General features: G+C 38.3%; 1 protein-coding gene across 2 annotated transcripts in view; it reads right to left on the reverse strand.

Moving 5' to 3' along the window:
- The window catches only part of ASAP1 (ArfGAP with SH3 domain, ankyrin repeat and PH domain 1), a 297,252-nt gene that overhangs the window by 99,437 nt on the left and 176,229 nt on the right, over nt 1–21,586 (reverse strand). For both annotated transcript variants that reach the window (XM_067531501.1, XM_067531494.1), the window contains exons 11-12: nt 10,727–10,827; nt 7,554–7,623 (exon numbers count right to left, since the gene is read on the reverse strand). In XM_067531501.1, coding sequence (XP_067387602.1) covers nt 7,554–7,623; nt 10,727–10,827 — 171 coding nt within the window. The remainder of the gene's footprint in view (nt 1–7,553; nt 7,624–10,726; nt 10,828–21,586) is intronic.

The raw sequence follows: 21,586 nt of genomic DNA on the forward strand, positions 1-21,586 counted from the left end.
TGTGCGCGTCCTGGGTTTATCCCAATAGATTGCTAGACCAGAGTACAACTGTAAGTGAACTCCTGCAAGACCTTTTATGTTAAATTTTTCAAAAAGAATTTATAAAAATTAGACTAGACACTGAGATTCAGATTGTTGCTCAGGAGCCGCAAGTAGTTCTTTAATATGTCTCCTATGGCTCTTGAAGTATATTATATTAAAACACGGTGTGATTTAATTATTAACCCATCTAAGTTATTAACCAATCAGGACGCTTTTATTTTGTTATTAATCAATTGTAGTTGATAAAATAATAATACTTGGACAGTCATTTTGCTATGATATATTATTATTTTATCAACTACAATTGGTTAATAACATAGTAAAGGCATCCTGATTGGTTAATTATATATATATAAATATACCATATACACACACACAATATTTCCCATGTCATACTGTTTAATATGAATAGTTCAACAGTAAATGAAACAATGAATTCACACTACTGTGGCTCTTTTGGGTAATGCTGATCACTAATTTGTCTCCTGAACCACTGAGGTCTGAGTATCAATGCACTAGGACTTTAAATGTTAGTCTAAAATCTTACCTATGTCTAAATTTGTGATCTCAGTTCCTTTTCAATCTCCTTTCAAAGAAATAAGCTATTTCCTGGCAATGTCCCAAACTTTGCTTCCTTGCAGCTATTCCAAAAGCCTAAAATAATTTATTTGGCAGCTCATCTATCCCTATCCAGCTAACTCACTTTATGTAGGAAGTGACCAGCATAATAAGAATTTTGTTCTATGTAACAAGCAGCAAGAAATAACTAAGTAATAAGAGAGCTGACCTCTTACACTGGATATTGATCAAAAAGTCTCTGGTTTTGATGTGTACACAGTTTGAATTCCCAAGTACAATCTCCCTGAGAACTAGCAATCTAATTGATATCACCACTAGATCCAGATTTAGAAGCAAACACTACACAACTGTTGCTCAAAAGCTCTGGCAATGCATCTCATTCTGGACCTGCAATACCACAATTTTAGTTGTCTCCCAAGCTCTGGCAATGCATCTCATTCTGGACCTGCAATACCACAATTTTAGTTGTCTCCCAAGCTCTGGCAATGCATCTCATTCTGGACCTGCAATACCACAATTTTAGTTGTCTCCCTTGAGCAAAACACATCAACAACATGCTAAATGGCAAAACAAAGGGCATGGTTATTCTGTGATAATTAAGTTTTATATTTGCACAGTGATATGGATTCCAAAATGTTACATAAACTTCAAACTCTCTCAAAATCCTGCCCAAATTTTATATATAAGTTACTAGGGCCTCAAACTTTGGGATTTGGACAAACATCCAAAAATTCTGGATATTTACTTGACCCTGGCAAAGTTTGCCCCACAAGCACCACATTCCTATGTCTCCAAATCTCTATCCCCAAAAGATGTTCCTTATCTTCAGTTGTGTTGGGTGAAGAAGGTGGAGGGAGAGGAGGCCATTAGGCAGCTATCTCCTCTCAATGGCATCTTTTGGTGAGGAGGCAAATTATATTGCCCATCCCTGGAATTTCAGGGGAAGATGGCACATCCATATCTGCTGGGTGTCTTTAGTGGGCATGTCATGCTTCTCTGCTTTCTTCCTGGGTAGAGGTAAGAAACTGCCTCCCCATGCCTCCAGCCATTGCTGGGAATGGAGGGTGTAGGAAGTATGGAGCTTCCTCCATCTTTGTGTCCTTTATCTACTACCATCTCTAAAACCCCATCCAGGATTCTCTAGTGGGCATCTCCCACCATATGAAGAGAAGGTAAAATTGTTCTTGGTCTTCCAGTTTCCAGGGTAGAGGAGGATCCTGTGGGAAGAAAGCTTCTCTAGTCTCAAAGTGGGAATGGTTTGGGGGTCTCCTCTCTCCCCAAGTTATTTGTGCATGCTTCCCTTCCCCTGAAATCCCTATGTCCTAGTCAGCCCTGAGATGACCTGAAATGTGTATGAAATAGAGAGACCACTCTTAATCACTCACTGGAACAGTAATGGGAACGGTAGGGGCTGTGGAGACAGAAGTAGCTTTTTGTCAGTTCCATGGTCATTCTTATTGCTTCTGCTCCACTGGGCAGCTGCATAGAAGAGGAACAAACATATCTCCAGCCCATTCAACACTGCAGTCCCTAGTGGTGGGAGGCCAATTTTTATTTTTATTTAAAAAACAAGCGAGATGCCCTGCACTGCACTCCAGAACATGGAAACGACTCAGCAAAAAAAGGATAAGGGGATAACTGAGCATACATGATATAAAATGAGCTCTTTGGTTTGGTCTGCACTCTCAACTGCCATGTCTCACACACTAGTTCAAGAAAAATGCACAAAGGACAAATCATTACATTTTGATCCTTGTTCTGCCAAAAAACCACATATTTATCATATTTTGAAACTTCAGTGGAAATGGTATATCTTTTTATTTAACTCAGTGTTTTTTACTGCAGATAAATTTTATCACTTTACTTTTCTTCTTTCAACCTCTAAAACTGACAAGCTTCATAAGATTTAATGCCTTCTCTTTTTTATTATATTTTTAATTTGACTCCTGAATGTCAACTAAGGTAAAGGGAGGAAGTATTAATCTGTGTATTATATGCACAGGAAAAAAATATGTTGAAAAGATGGTGTGTGTAGTAAACATTTAAATACATAGGAAAGAGAAAGAATGGATCATTCATACTTTCTGCTGAGAATGAAATCATCAATAAATATATTTGATATTTCTATGGCCCCGGCCAACCGTAGGTTACGACATTACTATTACCAGACTAATAATTACAAAGAACTGACTATCCTGAGAAAAGATTAAAAACAAATGTTTTGCTAAGCTACTCCTGAAAAGGAAACAAACTGCATTACCCATACAGCTGTACTTGTTCTTCTGTCAGTTTTGACTTCATCAGTTTTCAAAAGGTTTGAACTTTCAATGGGGACAATTTAATTATCCTCCTTATCATGATTTTCATGATGCTAGCCAAATGCATAGGTGTCTAGATCACAAAAGCCAGCGCTATAAATGGCACCTTTGTTGCCAGACACAGCAGAGGGACAAAGCTGAAAATAGGCTTGGAGACTGAACTATCTTCTTATCCCTAGCGATGATCTTTCTAGGTCAGGACTGATGCAGTAATGAGCAGGGAAAGCTTAGGTTACTTCTGTACATGATGCTTCTTTTCAGTAGAGTACAGGCTCCAGTCTCCAGGGCTGTCAATTACACAAACACACTTTGCTGCTACAGGAAATGACAAGTCTGCATTTCAGGAGGAACTGGAGAACATGTTGAAGTAGGACAGCCTTTGCACCATCCCTTATTAAGGAAGAAATTCTAATGTAGCAGAGCTGAACAAAAAACTTAACTGGCCTCCAAGTCATGTACATGCACAGGCCTGAAGTGATCTTATTGCTGTAAAATCTGTCTTCCTCACGTTATCTCCTTCCATAGTGTCATCATATCCTATCTTTATTGTACTGTAAAGCACCTAGCCTGCTTATGGATGCCGTAAAAACAGTAACCCTAACTTTTTATACTCAGTTGCAGCCATTATCTCATGAAAGTAAGTTATACAAAATATTATTATATGTAAAAGAAATCTCATTACATTTTGGCCTTATTGCAATTTTAGTGTTTCTAAAATTTCTGGCCTGAGCGACTTATATTTAAGTGTTTTCAGGGGGAGAGCCATTTTAGGTTTACTGAGTTGGGGGACAAAAACAGGTACATAACTCTCTTGGTTTATAAGAAATCTGGAGGATTTGGTACATTGGGGAAAGATCTCAGAGCAAGTACATTAACTATCTTGTCTTCACGTCTTTGAGGCAAAGATGTTAGCCTCCAAATTTTGCCACTTACTATCTCAACTAAAGAAGGTGATGACTACAAGGGATATAGTTTTAAAAGTGAAAAAAATAGGAAGGACAAGTCAATCAGTTCCTGACCTCTATATGTATTCTATTGAAGTTCAGGATGGCAGGCACTTGTTACTTTAGCAAACTGAGCCTCCAAGTAATGTAGCCTAGTTAGAATCTGAACAACAGCCTAATCTTAAATAATAAAACTAGCTAAACCCGAAAGAGGTTTCTTGATGCTTAGTTTGGAAAGGCTTCTTATGTTTTAAATGGATTACAGTTATCATTTATGAATCACCATTAGTTTGTTTTAACATTTTCACACACCTTGAGAGAAAGTCTTAGATTTCCTAGAGAATGAAATCTTCCAAAATATGGAAGCTAGAGAATTTAAATTTCTCTAGAGCTGCAATAAGGGAATTTGCTGTGCACTACTCAATAAGAATTGTGATCAGACATCAAATTTAACACTGTACTGGAATTACCTTTGTCTTTAGGTCAACTGTAAGCCTTAAGGCACATGACTTGCAGTAAACAACTCCTGAAAATACTACTGTGGATCAGATATGGGAGGACAGTTTAAAATCAGATATCAAGCAGTAAACAGGATTAAGAATAGTTTACTTAATAGGCTTAATTCATACCCAATTTGCAATCCAAATGATTGTGATCAGGTTTTTGGTCTTTATACCTATTTCACCAAGAGTAACAAACAATTTTTTGGCCCACCTTTGGAAGGATTTGAGAACTGGTTCACTGAGGGAAAAACTCCTTGGAAATAATGTCCTTCATGACAGATAATTGTAATTGTTCATTAGGAATTCTGAAAAATCATTTGTCAACCTGTGAACGGACTTCAAAATAAAAAAGACCCCATGACTAAACAAACACATTAGGATATATGAACAAACTGATATTCTTACCTGAATATGAATCAGGCCTTCTTTTGTACTTCCCCTTTCCTCCCCGTTCCCCCCCAAAGATAATCAAAACATATTTCTCATTAAGTCAGTATTTGCAATTTTTACCCTGTTGTTTAATTATCAAAGAAACACTTGCAAAACCAGGAGAAGGCACTGAAGCTCCTAACAGAGATTTCCCTTTCAGGAACTATGATGGAACTACTGTAATTTAGATAAATGTAAAGGAATCTCTGTCACCCACTGAGGTAGTGGGGTGCTGGTGAAGATACTCTGTGCCAGTAGCAATGTGACATTTGATAAGTTTTCAGCAATGCCAGTACAAGTAATATCAGCGTATAAAGCTATACCAACACTGGAACACCAATCCTGTATTATATGTTGTCTGCCAAGATTACATTAATCTCAAGAATGGTGGTATGTTGTAATAATAAATAGTAACAACTGATTGAATCTGTCATAGAAAGCCCTCTACAACATTCACAAACTGATTTTACAAATTAAAAAATACACACATCTCACTTCATCCAGTGGTTAAATGCCACTCTCATTGAGAAAAAAGATACCAGTTATTTAACAGTATACAACAACTCTCCGCTACAGTGCATAACTGAAAGCAAAAAATATCTTTAAGGTATTTTTGTATAGGAAGAATGAAATTAGCCAATTGGAATTTGATTAAAGTCACAGTAACACCCCCTCCAATATTTGTGAAAGATCTGGGATGTGTAGTGACCTGAAATGGTAAAGATCAGTTTTACACCTCATCTGATAGATGGCACCCTCCATAGCACAGTGCACTATAAATTTAACACTGGCTTAAAAAGAAAAGTGTCACCTTCTGTCTCACCAGCACCAAATTCATAGATTGCACGGCTAGAAGGGACCATTGTGATCATCTAGTCTGGCCTCCTGGATAACACAGAACATAGGACGTCCCCAAAATAATTCCTAGAGCATTTTTTTTTTTTTAAATGCAACTTTGATTTAAAAATTATCAGTGATGGAGAATCTATCACAACCATTGGTAAACTGTTCCAATGGTTAATTAAAATAAAAAATATGCCTTATTTTGAGTCTGAATTTGTCTATCTTCATTTCTGGATTGTGTAGGACTTTTTTTGTGCTAGACTGAAGACCCCATTATTAAATATTTGTTTCCCATGTTGATACTTATAAACTGTTATTAAATCACCCCTTAACCTTCTCTTTGTTAAGATAAATAGATTGAACTCTTTGGGTCTATCACTATAAGGCATCTTGCATCACCATCATCATCTTATTTTGTTCTACTGAGATTCTCACATCATTTCACCGTTCTAACTGAGCACCCATGTAGGTACCAGTCAGGCCTGAACCTGCTTAATTTTAGAGATGTGAAGAGATCATTGCCCAAAGTGGAATGGAAGAAGTTCAAGCTTATAGATCAAATTATATAATCCTCTGTACATGCAAGGGTATATCCAGAATAAGATCCCAAGACAATTTTTGCTTCCTTTATGGAGTTTGATTAATGTTACACAGAAGTCTGAGCAACATCCCCACTTGCTACCTGAATACAAAAAGCAAAGAAAATATTGTTATGTAGCAGCCTAGAGGAGAAGGAAAAATAGTTCAGCCAAGAACATAATTGGTCTGGCTGATACTTAACTACAATAATCACAGGTAAAATGAACATATAATACATGGAAGCAACTGAGGATGTGATTCCAGCTGTTAAAATTGGTTGTGAATGTTCCATTAAAAGTATTTTTAATTAGTGTTAGCACCTCACTACAAATGTACTATATGGCAATTCACTTACCAAGGAAAGCATTTTTCTAGTTAATTTGTTGTAATTGCCCAAGTATTTAACATTATTCTACACAAGACACTTAAGGGCCAAATCCTAAAGTCCACTGAAATCAATGGGAGTCTTCCCTAAAGCTCCAGAACAAATGGAAGTGTTTTATAAATTCGTACATTAATCCAACTCTTGCAGTCCACTCATACGTAACGTAAACCCCAACATTTGGCAACAGCTCTATTCTAATTGCTAGATAGGCAAAACAATGTGATACTATTTATATGGCCTAATTTTATATATAAAACAAGTAAAAAAATTGCAGTTTGGGGGCCAAATCTTACTACGATTAACATGCAAAGAATAAGGTGTGCTTTTTAATATTGTCTGTTGATTTCAGTTTTTCCCATCAAATCAAGGGACAACTGGATGCCTCAAACCTGAAATTTTGCAACACTTAGAGTAAAACTAGCTGATTTATTCATTGTGAATAATCTCTCCAACAAATTTTGCCACTTAACAAATATATCTTTGAATAATTTATTTAGCATCATTTAATTATCTCTAACAACAAGATGTTTTAATGTAAGTCAAGGTAAAATCTTAGAAGGCTCCTGAAACCTAAAGACAGTTCAGCTTTTACTTTGGAAGACATTGTGCACTAAAGAACAAACATAACAAAAAAACCTACTCTATACTAGATTTTTTATTATACATAATATGGAATATTAACCATGTTATCGTTCCACCAACCTTTCATGTTTTCATTTATTTTGTTTATCTGACTGGTTCTCAATTTTTCACAACTAAGTGAACAGGCATTAAATCATCTAGGTAGAAGAGGTATGTAATCACCATACTTTAAATAGCCACATAACAGATTTATTAAAATTAACAAATTAATTCAGTCAATAGAAGCACACGGATAGAGTTCATTGAATTCATTATGGTAATAATGAAATATAAAAAAAAGTCAACTTACTGTTGCATGTGATATGGTAAGAATTCCATTTTTGACAGTGCACTTTCTTCTTTGCCACACTTTCCTTAGCCTAAACAATAAGAGGACAATATATCGAGAACTAAACATAATTATTACTTTTTTTAGTTTGTACAACAAACTTGGAACACAAACAGTAGTTAAATAAACACGTTTATTATTCTGTTTACATTTTAAATAGATTAGCAAGCCAACACACTCTCCAGCAAACCAACTTATTTAGGTAAAATTTTCAGAAGTGCTTAATTCCCATTTTCAAAAAAGACAGGCATTAGGAGCTCAAATCCTACTGATTTTCAATTAAACTTAGGTTCCTAAGTGTCTAAAATCACTTTTGAAAATTTTATACTACTCTTTATGCTTTACTGCTACTTTAACTACATTAGTTTAATAGATATAAATGTTTAAATAAACAAATACCTAATTTCACTTTTCTGACCAGGAGAGCAGAATTCTTCAAGTAAAATAATAAAAAAGTGACATCATTCAAAGCTGGTGTGGCTTAATTGAAGAATTCCATTTATATCTACACTTTTAAAACACACACACACACACACACACACAATATTTATACAGTGGATCTACCACAAAGTTAACAATTCATGCCCCAATTTATCTCTGATTGAACGGTCATAAGTTAAATTCTCTTTGAGAAAAAGTGTGTATATTAAAAGGCTTATCCCTTTGTCTGATCATTCATGTAGTCCTTATGCTTCTAACACTATAAAGTACTTCAAAGTGACTGGAATCCTATTGTAGTTCTCTTTTAATCAATGTTTTTAGGATTTCTCCGAGTTACATTCCCATTTCAGCTAAATTAAGCTTACGTGAACTCTATTCTCCAACTCTTCCTCATCTCTTATCTGGGAGCTAGAAAAACCTCCCCTCTAGTACCAATTACCTTAAGGCTATGCAGATTTGATGCTGTGCATTTAATATTTTTCAGAGACAGAATACATTTATTTTAATTTTCTCCTGGAAGGTTCATAGCAGAAAATTGGATCCTGCCCATCTTCCATCAACACATTTCTGTATAAAAGCTGTGTTAGTTTTCTATCTTTATTTTATGTTCCCTGAAGAAGAGATGCTGTTCAGCTTCTACTTTTTTCAGTACTGAGGCTTTTATTTTTATTCATATATTAAATCACAGTATAGGAGAGGAAATCTTCATGGTCCCTGGTATTTTATCAACACCAATACCTCATTCAAGAGTACTGGGACAGTACTGCAGTTTCCTATCTGCTTTTATCTACATTTTCCTCACTTGATTTATATAAGTCCTGTTCCTGCTGTGCTACTAGATTAAGAGGGAGTAAATGCACTATAGACTTGACTGGTCTGTTAATAACTTCACCTCTGTAATATCTAGAGCACCAACTTACATTATCCTTGGGAAGAAGGCTGGCATCTACAGATAGAAAGCACTGGTAATAAAGAACTTGGATTATGATTTCATGTCTAACATTTTGTGTGACCATACCATGTTCCATTTCCTTCAATCAATAGATTACACCAATATACAATTCTGGCCTGCCTTCCAATTCTTTATTTTATCCTTTTCTTTCTCACAGCTAATACAAATGTTAAAGAGGTGACATTGCTGTAACCTCTTTTATATAATTTATGTAAGTTGAAGAAGAGAGCAATGTCTGAAAATTTTGGAGAGTTAAAAAAATAAAATTATTGGTTGACAGATCACACACTTAGTATCCGTGCATTTTTGTCAACATAGAGACAAAATAAGTGAAGCCAACAAAAGAACCACCCAGATGGAATGTAGATAACAAAATGAAGGCAGACTGTTTTTTCATAAAAATAAAATCTTAAAACCCTAGTGCTGGAAGGTTTACTTTTGTTATGCCCAAGCACTAAAAATAACTCACAAGTTATTACACAACCATCACACTGCAGGTCTATTTTTCAGATTTCAAATGTTAAAGTTTGGATTTTTTTTCCTAACACACAAAAGTTTGGTTAAAATATTACTTATATCTGTAGAAAAGTGCAGTTACCATCTTACAGTTAGTTTAGTATCCTATGTGAAATGAGCTGATTATATCAGAATAGTTAAGGATTCTAAAACTACTAAGCCATTTTTTCTATTTTTTGTTATTTGTAGATATTAATGATACTTAGTAAATAAAATATGCATGAAACCTGTATATAAGATTCTGCAAGAGATTCCAGTTTATAGTTTAATAAACATTTTTAGTAATTTAACAATATAAACAGATTGTCTCTTTAAGGTCTTAGCATAGGGAGAAAGAGTTAAAGTTAATTTTTAAAGTTACATATGCATTTCCTGATTTTTGAGTGCTTTATTTTTTTTCAACCTTAATGTTACTTCAAATTTGGCCCATAAACTACTATGTTTCTTTGTTTTCTGTATTATAGTTAATGTTATGAGACTAAAAAACAACAATTTCAAATCAAACATTTATAGACCAGAATGTTCAATTTTTAAACCATTGTATTTTTATTTATACAGGGTAAAATTTTCTGAAGTGCCTCACTGACTTAAGAATTTAAGCTCCATTTTAAAATTCATCAGCTCTCCATGACAGCTAGATCCTAAGCACCTAGGTCATTTTTTAAACAGACTTAGGCTTTTTAGTTTCTAAGTTGCTTTTGAAAATGTACTCAAATGGCCCAGAGGTGGATGGCTCCAAAAAGGCTTAAAATTGTGTATAACATTAATTGAGAAGTTCCTGAATGTAATAGTTTACATTCAAATTCAAATTCTGGATTTTCAAGAACACTAAATGATATCAAATGGAGTGAGTAAATTACTTCTTCTGCACATCCAATGGGACAAGTAATAAGAATTTAACACTGAAGTTCATCAACGTTTTATATATGTCCATGAAGTGTGATTCAGATGTCTATATGTTACATACCAAGCGGATAGCTTATGAACTGAAAGATATACCAAACAATATTGACTTTTTTCTCTGAATAGTTTTAATACATTCTAATTTTTAACATCTAAAGAGAAAATAAGCACTTTACAAATGAGTCATGCAAGCATTCTAATCAGTAAATTAAGAGAATTCTTTTAGTAATGTATTGTTTTTAAAATTTACAAGCTCAAAAAATTCAGTGCATACACTGTATAATAATGGTAATTCCATGTATTATATATTCCAGCTACATACCCATCACTCTTCTTTAAGAGATAACCCTTCTTCTCACTTCCATATTCCTTATTTCCCTGAAGCTGATGCATACTATATCCTCCTTGCCTGCTTTGGGAATCCTATAGAAGGGAAAGAGCAATTAAAAAAACCTTTAACATATGTAATAAGATCTTACATGATCTTTAGTTTGCTTCTCCTTCCCTCTTTCCTCCACTTTACGTAATAACAGATGTTTTAATAAAACAAGGAATCCCAATTTAGAAGTTTATAATAACTAGTTATGGACTCTTACATTACCTGATTGTGCATTTATTACATATCCAAAATTCCCATTAACTTTGCTGGGAATTTTGAATATACAAAGAATGCAGGTGTGTGTCCCAAGGTAATGAAGGAATTAAAAAGGCTCATCATAAATTGCTAAAGGAAAGCAAGTAAATTTTACATGCACAATTATATACGAAACACCACCAGTAATCATCCTCCATTTTAATTCAGTTTAAAAATACACATACTGAACATGGTTTTTAGTAAATGGAATCTTCCAAAATAAACAATAAAAAAAAATCTAATGAAACAAACATGTAGGGTGATAAAAAATGTCATCAAATTCACAGGAAAACAATGGCTTATTAAAACATTGACTTACTCTCCTAGACTTCGATCAGGAAAGGCAAAAGCAACATAGGAAAGAAAAAGCAAAGAATTTAAACAGAGAATTAATTTTTGAAAATAATGTGCTGATGAACATACATTCTACAGTGTCCTCATTTAAAAAGACAATCAGCTGTCATTCTTGCGAATGGCACTAATTAGTAGGAAGAAACAACACAGTTTTTTGTTTATACACTTAGTAGCCTTTGCTTACCAATTAACATTAGAGCATGGTATAATACTGTACAGGCTTATATTTGGTGGTATGTTCTCTTTCAATATTGAACTGGAAAAGGAAGGATACTAATAACATTGCTGCATGCAGTGTTGTTGTAGCCATGTTGGTCCCAGGATATTAAAGAGACAAGGTGAGTGAATTAATATCTTTTATTGGACTAACTTCTGTTGGTGAGAGAAACAAGCTTTCAAACTACAGAGCTCTTCCTCAGGTCAGTTTCACAGCTAAATACAAGGTCAAACAGATAGCACATATTCTAAGGCACCATTCAAGGTGAAGTGGCCCTTTAACACCTCTTTAGTCATAGGACACAAGGGGGGAGGGGGGAGTGCTGCTGGCAGACCAGCTCTTGCCAAAGCTGTAGGCATCTGCTGAGAACTGCCAAATTTATAGCTGGAAACCAGACCAGCTTACCTGTATGTTAGTATTGTTCAACACGGATGTTAGACTTGTAAGGATGTATTTAGGGTTTCGACTCTTATCAAATGCTTGCAAGTTGCTGCATGCATTAATCTTACTTGTAATGTCTGTATCTTGTGCTGCAAGGTAATAGGTAAGTTTTGCTTTAGAACTGTAAAAATGCCTGCTCTTAACTTGTGAACAAAGACAGGAGGAGTGGTTCCCCTGCCCATCAAGGAAGACTATCAAAACAAAGTGGGCAATAGTGAATCATCATGATACAAAGACTGGGCTAATGGTTCCCTCCCACCTGTAAAGGTGCTACATGCAAGAAAGCTCGCCCCATCAACTTGAATTCCAAAAGAAGGAAATAAAGATAGCTGACATGAAAATTCTTCAACTCTTTGCTGTTTGGACTCTCACAAGGCTGAAGCAAGGAAACAAAAGCAGAGATCCAGGGTCAACCTGAGTTAACCTGAAAAGATATTCTGTGATGACAGATTACTACATCTCTGTCACCTTTTGGAACCATAGACTGTAACTCATTTATAATATATGTTGCCTGTTTTAATCTGTAAATAACTTTGTCATTTCTTTATGCTACTTAATAAATCCTTAGTTAATTTACTATAGGATTGGCTACAAGTCTTTGGTGTGAATTGTTAGGTAAAACTGACCTGGTGTAAGTGAGTGATCTCTTGCGACAGGGAGCAACCTGAATATTTTACAATCTTTGGTACAAGTGACCATTTATCACTAAGATCAACTTGCTTGGGTGGCAAATTAGTGCACAAGGGGACTGTCTGTGATTCAATGGCAAGACTGTTATAGGAGTTCATTTTTGTTACTTAGTTTGGGGTGTCTGCCCTGCTTTTGGATAGTCTGCCCTGAGGTTGACACTCATGGTCGTGGGCCACTCCAGACAGCATGATGGGGGCAGAGAATAGCCGGTCACAGACTCTTGTAGTAAGCCATAAATCCAATGTCTTTATTAAGAACATGATTGTTAATGTCTAGCAAAGTTTGAATTTGAAACCAGACAAACACTATGCTCTCAAAGGAATTCATACAAGAGAATGATATAAGACAAAAACACCATGTCATCTGTGGGTGAACACTTTTCACAAAGTGGTCACTCTGTAACTGATCTATCAGTCTCATCCACAAAGCAAACCTGCACAACACTTTCAAAAGATGAGCCTGGGAGTTTAAATTGATAACTTTGCTAGACACTAAAAATCATGGTCTTTGTTAAGACATTGGATTTATGGCTTATTAAAACCATTTGTAACCCACTAAATCCCCTTTTTGTCCTGTGAGAACAGGGGTGTTAACCAGCCACTTCACCTTGAACGATACCTGAGAATAATGTGATAAATATGTATGCTAAACTATCTGTGGGACCTTGTATTTAGCTGTGACATGAGTATCTTTCTCAGACTTGACAAAGAGCTCTTTGGGATTCAAAAGCTTTTCTCGCTCACCAGCAGAAGTTGGTCCAATAAAATATATTACCTCACCTGCCTTGACTCACTAATAACATTATCACGCAGAGTTTTTAAATATTTCTTCTGCTTTTATGTTCAAGTTTTATTGCACGTTAGCTGTTTGTTCAGCTGTTTGGACTCCTTGGTGGAGAGAGATTTATAAACTAAAATAATGCAGTTATTAATCTGTGTGAGTAATCTTTACTCACATGAAGAATGTCATTGGTTTCTGATGAAACGACTCAAATGAGCAGAAATTATTTTCATGCGACTAAAAGGTTGCAAGATTTTACCTAAGCATCTCCGATTCTTTACAAATTTTGGAATGTTCTTAACAACTGTACCTTATCCTCCACAGAACTGGAACTAATTATGGAAGAATGGCTACTTAAAGTGTAACCACCAAGTATTTTTGGCTGAATATAATTTTTATATATTATTTTTATTAATGTAATTGAAATCTTTTAAAACTTCATTGTGAAGCAGTTAGACACAATCATAACATATGTGACAAAAAACTACAAAAGCAAGGAAGTGAAAAGTTAAGTAAAAGTAAGTCTTAACTTTTACATAACCTCTTTTCTATCCACAATCACACACCTTAAAATTACTCCAACTACTATATACCATAGACCATAGTTTCTCAACCTGTGGTATGCATACCCTCAAGGGTACACGAGATACAGGCAGGGGGTACCCGAGGAAAAACAGAGTGAAGGGGAGGCAGGTGGCAGCAGCCCGCTTCTCACCCTGTCACAGCTCCTAACTGGAAGGTGGGCAGCAGCTGCCGGCTTTTGGAGAAGGCACTCGGCAGCTGTCCGCTTCCTGCCTGGTTCCAGCTTCCAGCTGGAAAGCGAGCAGCAGCCCCCAGCTTCTGGGGAAGGCAAGTGGCAGCCCCCTGCTTCCCGCCTGGTCACAGCTCCCAGCTGGGAGACGGGTGGCAGCCTTCTCCATCTCGTGAGCTGGCCTCACAGCTGGGTGGCAGCCACCCACATCCTGACTCCGAGCCAAGGGACAGCCTCCAGCACCCCAGCTTGAAGATGGGCAGCAGCCGCCTGCCCACATCCCTGGGTCCCAGCCGGCGCGGAAGCCTCCTCTGCCCTAGCTTGGATTGTGTGGAAGTCGCCCACCTCCTGGGCTGGCAGCCAGGTGGCAGCCCCCCTCCCTGGCTCAAAGCCCAGTGCCCAGAAAACTTGTCAATTTCACTGCTCTAGTTGAACGGTGAAATTGACAACTATGACAGCCCCAGATTTCACCAGTTATCCTCTTTTCCTATCTCTCTCACCCCTGCCTGCTCTCAAATCTATAGCATGAAATTTGGCACGGCACTTTATATTCCCCAGCATTGGCATGCCACTCAAAACCTCCTATCTTTGGCCAATATCACCTCTAGCACAGGTACATACTTGAGTTATGCACCTCTGGTGCAAAGGTGGTAACCCTGCTCACACTAGATCTGACATGTCATATCATGACCTTATATAGTCAGCGCTTCTTTCAACATATGGCTCACATTAGTCTGTAAATATAAAATCATGCAGAAAATTGAGTGTTGGGGTACTTATTAAAATTTTCAGAAGTTAGGGGGTACTTGCTACTTAAAAGGTTGAGAAACACTGCCATAGATGATCCACTCCAATTCTACTCTGCTTCTTCAACCTGCTCTTCTGCAACTACTTCCCAATGATAAGAATTGTGTATATTTGGTGCAACAGTGTGTTGAGTTGGGAGGGGGCAGTTTGGTGAAGAGGGTGAAGCTGGTGTTCCTTCGGGGTGCAGAATTAAGATTTTAGTATTTTAACATCAAAGATGTACACGATGCAACCTACAGTAGAACAACTGAATCATTGTAAAATAGTGTTTATTGGTAATGCAGTAGCACCCAAAGCCCCAATAAGGACTGGAGACACACTATGCTAGGCACTGAGCAAACCCAGTAGGAGACAGATCCTGCTCTAAAGAGTTTACAATTTAATTTAAGACAAGATGGAACCAATGGAGGTAACAAATCAGAAGGGACAGGATCAGGGAAAATAAAGTGTTATGAAACGTGATCACCCAGACTAGCAGTACGTACAGCTAGATTGTTGGTCAAATTTTTAAAAATAAACTATAAGACATACAAATAGCTAATAGAAGTCTTTATGTGAAAGAGTACAAAACATCCAGAGTAGTCAGGTTAAAAAAGCAGCGCAGTGCCGTGGTGCATTTGAAACAAATGTGATGACAATGTGATGATGTTAGGGCTTTCATCACAGGTCATCTCTAAGGGCTGGTTCACACTGTGGACTTATGTCGATTTAAAGTCCACTATATCGATTTAAGTACTCCAACGTTCACACTGTCACCACTGTTAAGTCGACTGAAGGTGCCAGTAAAATCGATTTAATAAGACCACCTCTGCAAGTGGTGTAGCGCCTAAATCGACTTTGTAAATTTGAATTAGTGTTGTGTGAACATTAATAGAGCTTAATTTGAATTAATTAACCTCCAGAATGTATTCCATTATGCTCCATTTTCACCTCTCGGGCCAATCAATCTGTGGTGCTCTGTGGTCACAATAGCAAATAAAGTCCCCTCCCCTCAAGCCCTGGGAAGATTTGATTTTCCTGTTTGTTTGGGAGGGGGAAAGGCATGCTGGGGAAGGGACATCTGGTGAGTTCTCTTTCTTCAGTTCCAGTCTGTGTGTGTGTGTAGAATGCAAACAGAGAAAGCAACTCCCCCACGCACCCCCCACCCCGATCCTGTCTGTGTGTGTTGAATGCAAACAGAGAAAGCAACTCCCCCCCACCCCGATCCTGTCTGTGTGTGTGTTGAATGCAAACAGAGAAAGCAACTCCCCCATGCCCCCCCACCCAGATCCTGTCTGTGTGTGTGTGTGTTGAATGAAAGAAGACAAATCCAACTCCCCCACAACCCCCATTTTTCCTATCTATGTGTGTTTGGAATGCAAGCTGAAAAATCATCCCCCCCCCAATCAGTTCCCAATAGCTCTCCCTTTTTCTTTGGCTGCAGGCAGAGAAATCCATTCCCCCCCCACCCCCACCCACCAAAAAAAAAGATCCTGTCTGTGTGTGTTTGTGATGCCAGCGGATTACCCCCCCCAGCCCTCCATGCGGTCTGCATTAGAAAGTCACTTGCTACACTGTATAAAATCATAATTATGACAACTGAAACATATGTCTCTTCTTACTCTTCAATACACAAACTAGAGGCATCAATGTATGACACCATCATTGCTGAAATTGATCAACAGATACATTCTTCCTAACTTTAAAAACTGTGTCTACAGCCTATCCACGCATCATTAGTTCAAAATCTTGCATATGTATATTGATCTTCACTAATTTGGCTGTAGCTATCTTTTTTTTTTTTTTTCATTCTGAAGACACCTCGCCAGTGGCCCAACCATTAGTCGGTGCTGCACACAGACTGTCTCAGATTAGGAAAAGGAAGAAACTAAACACCCTACTTTACCCCTGGAGAGAGTGAAGAAACCCTTCCCCACACCCCTTCACCCAAGACATAACTGTTCAAAAATAAAATTTTGCATCTTTTCAAAACATTTCTTTATTAAAGAAAATCTTGTTCATGAAGGATTTGCCGGGCACAGATCTGGCAAGCAACAAACGGGATGGGGGTGGGGGGGTGCTAGGTGGATGAGAAAAGGCAAGCTACATGGGGGGGTGCATGAGAAAAGGCAAGCAACATATGGGGGGTGGGTGCTGGGTGGATGAGAAAAGGCAAGCAAAATACAGAGGGGGGTGCATGAGAAAAGGCTAGCAACATACAGGGACAGAAATCACTCATGCATCACTCATTCATTGCCTGCAGCAATTGGGAATTGTTTTGCTGGATGTCTTGAAGCAGGGCAGCCGTGGCTGTTTCACCTTCTTGCTCTTTTTCTCAAGTACCCTATGCTAAGCTGCGAAAAGCAATGGCGAAATCAGGGAGCAAAAAAAACGACTCAAAAATCCTTTTCCTGTTTGTTTGGGTGGGGGAAGCAGTGAGGCATCCTGGGACGATGCCACAGCCTCTGTCAGTGGGATAGCTACCCAGATTGCACTGCTTTCTAATTTGAATTAAGGTTGGAACGTGTGAATGCAAGAGACCAGCTCAAATAGCATAGTGAGAACAGTCTGCTGCTATTTCTTTAAATCGGCTGCTGAAAGTCGATTTAAGCTAATTCGAATTAGTAATACCAGAGACACCATACCTACAGCTGCAGAAGGATCATGGGCCACCAATTACAGTAGTAGAGCTGCAAAGCCAGCACTTTCCACCAATACAGGATATAACAGCAGAAAAGGGTGTGTGTTTCCAAATGCAATTGCAAAGATGCTGTTAATGCTTATTCAACATTGCAAGGACATGTGCATATGAACATATGGTATGTAATAAGGTGTTTGCAATGCCAATCTCCTCTAGTGTAGACAAGGCTGTAGAATCCCTATGTTCCTCATCTCCATTATAAGAATATGAATTTTGGTATGGGGCCTTGAAAGTGTAGGGAAGGATGTTAAAATAAAGGGAAAATAGGAAGATGCCTCAGTGGTAGTGAAGTGAGCAGAAGACATAAGCATGAAAAAAAATGTATTTTACTGCATAAGAACATTAGTATAGGTACTGTCCCCAGTCCCTCTCTCATTCATACAGCAGTTTTCATCCAGACGGACCCCTAAGTGCTTTACAGATGTAATGACTATGCAGGAATCACTTCTGAAACTATGAGAGTCCTGTAGCACTTTAAAGACTAACAAATTTAATTTCTGCAGGCATAAGCTTTTGTGGGCTGTAACCCACTTCATCAGTTACAGCCCACAAAAGCTTATGCCTGCAGAAATTAAATTTGTTAGTCTTTAAAGTGCTACAGGACTCTCATTGGTTTTGCTGTATACAGACTAACAAAGCTACCCCTCTGGAACTTTTCACTTCTGAAACTGAAATGCAGTCAACTTTGTAGTGGAAAGCAGTAGTCATATGCACCAGTAGTATTGTTCCACACAGGTTTTAGAAAGCATAATTTATCTAATGGAATCTCCCCAGAGGTAGATTAAGGGCTTGTCTACACAGAGATATTCAGGAAACAATCTAAATTAACTAAAGGTGTGAATTTAAAGTGGATTATTTAAACCACATTAAACATTCACTTTAGAAGTGAATTAAACTAAATCAAATTAAAACCACTTTAATTCTGAGTAAGAGTGTCCCTCCAGTGGTTTAATGCAGTTGAATTATTCCACTTTAAAAGTTCATTTGAATTAATTTTCCCAAGTGTTCCCATGTAGACAAACCCTCAGGTAGGCAAAACACACTGCAATTACCCACTCTGCAATTTGGTTTACGCCCCTTTCTTTTACATAAATACTATGTCCAGGTTATGACTACATGGCCCGGCAGTTCAGAGTATGGGGACTGCAGCTGTAACTCCCTTATGTGGATGCTGCAGGTGTTAAAGAATAGTCACCTATTTTTTCATGACTGTTGTTCTTAAAAGTGTTGCACATGTCCATTCCACTATAGGTGTGTGCACGCCCCATGCACCGACATAGGAAAATTTTTCCCCTCAGTGGTACCTGTCGGGATGGCTCAAGTCCCTCTGTCACTGCAGGCCAACGTATGCTGGTATAAGAGAGCAGAGTTGCCCTTGACCCCTGTCAGTTCCTTTGTATCAGACAGACTACAATAGTCAGAGGAAGGTGGGCGAGTTGTGAAATGGACATGTACACATCTCAAAGTTACAGTTACAGAAAGGTAGGTAACTGTTCTCTCTTCTTTAAGTGATTGCACGTCAATTCCACTGTAGGTTACTCACAAGCAAACATCCATGGAGGTGGATTTGGAGTCTATCTAAACAGTAATTGTAAGGCAACTGGTCCAAAACTGGCATAGTTTCTGTACTGATAGGAAAAAGTGTAATGAGAAGCAAAAGTGTGGAATGATGATCAAGTCACTGCTTTACAAATGCCTAGGATTTGCACTTGTACTGCAAAAGCTGAAGAAGCTGACTGTGCTCTAGCAGAATGAGCCAACACTCTGGATGGCAGGATTGTATTAGCGACTTGGTAGCATCAGTAAATACAGGAAGAGACCCAGGAAGAGATTCTCTGCATGGAAACTGGTTGGCCCTTAACTCTGTCTGCAACTGCTACAAACAGTTGTGTAAGGATCTGAAAGATTTAGTATGCTCCAGGGAGAAAGCTAAAGCCCTTCTGACATGCAAGGATTGCAGTTTTTCCTCATTCCTACGTGTGTGGGGTTTAAAAAAAAACATGAGTAAATAGACTGCTTTGTTAACATAAAAATTAGAGATTACTTTTGTAAGAAATTTGGGTCAGGACATAAATAAACTTTCTTTATGGAAAATGTATAGGGGGTCCTGACACCTGAGCTCTCAACTCACCCACTCTTCTGGCTGAGGTAATTGCCAGTAGAAATGCCACCTTCATAGAGAGGTGAAGGAGGGAATAAGTTGCAAAGGGTTTGGATAAAGGTCCCATCAATCTTGCTTGGGCTAAGTTCAGATCCCAGGGAGGAATGGGGTCTCGTACTTGAGGGTACAATCTGGCCACACTCTTTAGCATTGTATGATGATGGGGTTGGAAAAAAGCAATCTATTATCCACCCAGACATGGAAGGCCAAAATAGCTGCCAGATACACCCTGATAGAACTAATAGCCAAACTCTGTTTTAGATCTAGAATGTAGTCCAGTGTGAGGTCCAGAGCTGCCTGGTTTGGAGATAGACCTTTCCTATGAGATCAAATGAAGATATGCTTCCATTTTGCCGGGTAAGTGTTTCTAGCTGAGGGTTTTCCACTGTTCAGTAGCACATTTTGAACATCCTTCGAGTAGGACTTTTCAAAGCGATGAAGCATCCATGCTGTTAAGATAGAGAGCTTGAAGGTTGGGGTGGAGCTGGCACCTGTGATCCCAGGAGATTATGTCTCGATCCAACGGGACTGATAAAAGAGCCTCAACCAACAAAGTTAGTATAGCCAAGGACAAGTGCTGGCAAAGCCACGCTGGTGCTATAAGGACGAGGTGAGCATGGTCTTGTTTTATTTTGAATACAACTCCGGGCAGTAAAAGAACTGGAGAGAAGGCATAGAGGAGGAATTCTTCCAGGACAGGAAAAAAGCATCTGTCAGTAAGCCTGGGCTAAGACCTCCGCAGGGAACAGAACTGGTGGAATTTTCTGTTGGTTCTTGTTGCAAACAGATTCACTTGGGGAGTCCCCCACAGTTGGAAGATGGACCTGGCCATATCTGGACAGAATGACCAGTCGTGTTGATCACAGAAGAATCTGTTTCCCCATAGGATAAGCAACTTTGAGATTAATTGAGTAAATAATACCGAAATCCCAGAGGTGGACTGCCTCCTAGCAGAGTTGATCTGACCATGGCCCACTCACCGTCTGTTTATGTGAAACATGGTCATTGAATTGTCTGTCAGAATCCACAGATTCTATGGCTCTTTCTTGAAGAAGAGATTAGATCTGCTGTTGAAGGGCAATCTCGTGAGAGTGGTCCCTGAACAGGGGTAGGGGTTGAAATAAATCAGATGGCATACCCCCATTCCAATGTCCTTAAGACCCATTGGTCTGATGTTATGTGGGCACAAGCACTTAGGAAGTGGAATAAACGATCGGTAAATAAAAGATGGGGAAGAGACAGAACTAAGGTAGCTGGAACACACTATACTTGACTATCCCATCAAAATGGCTGTTTGGATGGGATGAGCCCAATGATGCTGACGAGGAGGGCACTGGCAGCACCTCCTGTAACTCTTTCCCATTTTTCTTGGTGGATCTTGGGATCAGGGAGCAAAACTCTGGTGTCTGAATGGCTGCTGTGGATGACATTGCTTTTCTTTTCATTACTGGAATACAGATATCAAAGGATTTGAGCATCACCCTGGAACCTTTGAAGTTATGAAGCCTGTTGTCCATTTTCTCTGAAAACAGAGATGGGCCTTCAAAAGGGAGGTCTTGGATAATGTTTTGGGGTACCTCTAGGGGTAACCCAGATGACTGCAACCACGAACACCTTCTCATCGTAATGGCTGATGCCATAGTTCAAGCAGCCGAATCTGTGCTATC

Source organism: Emydura macquarii, unplaced genomic scaffold, assembly GCF_026122565.2.
Source record: "Emydura macquarii macquarii isolate MOO-44397 ecotype Brisbane River unplaced genomic scaffold, CSIRO-AGI_Emac_v2 contig_369, whole genome shotgun sequence".
NCBI classification, from domain to species: Eukaryota; Metazoa; Chordata; order Testudines; family Chelidae; genus Emydura; species Emydura macquarii.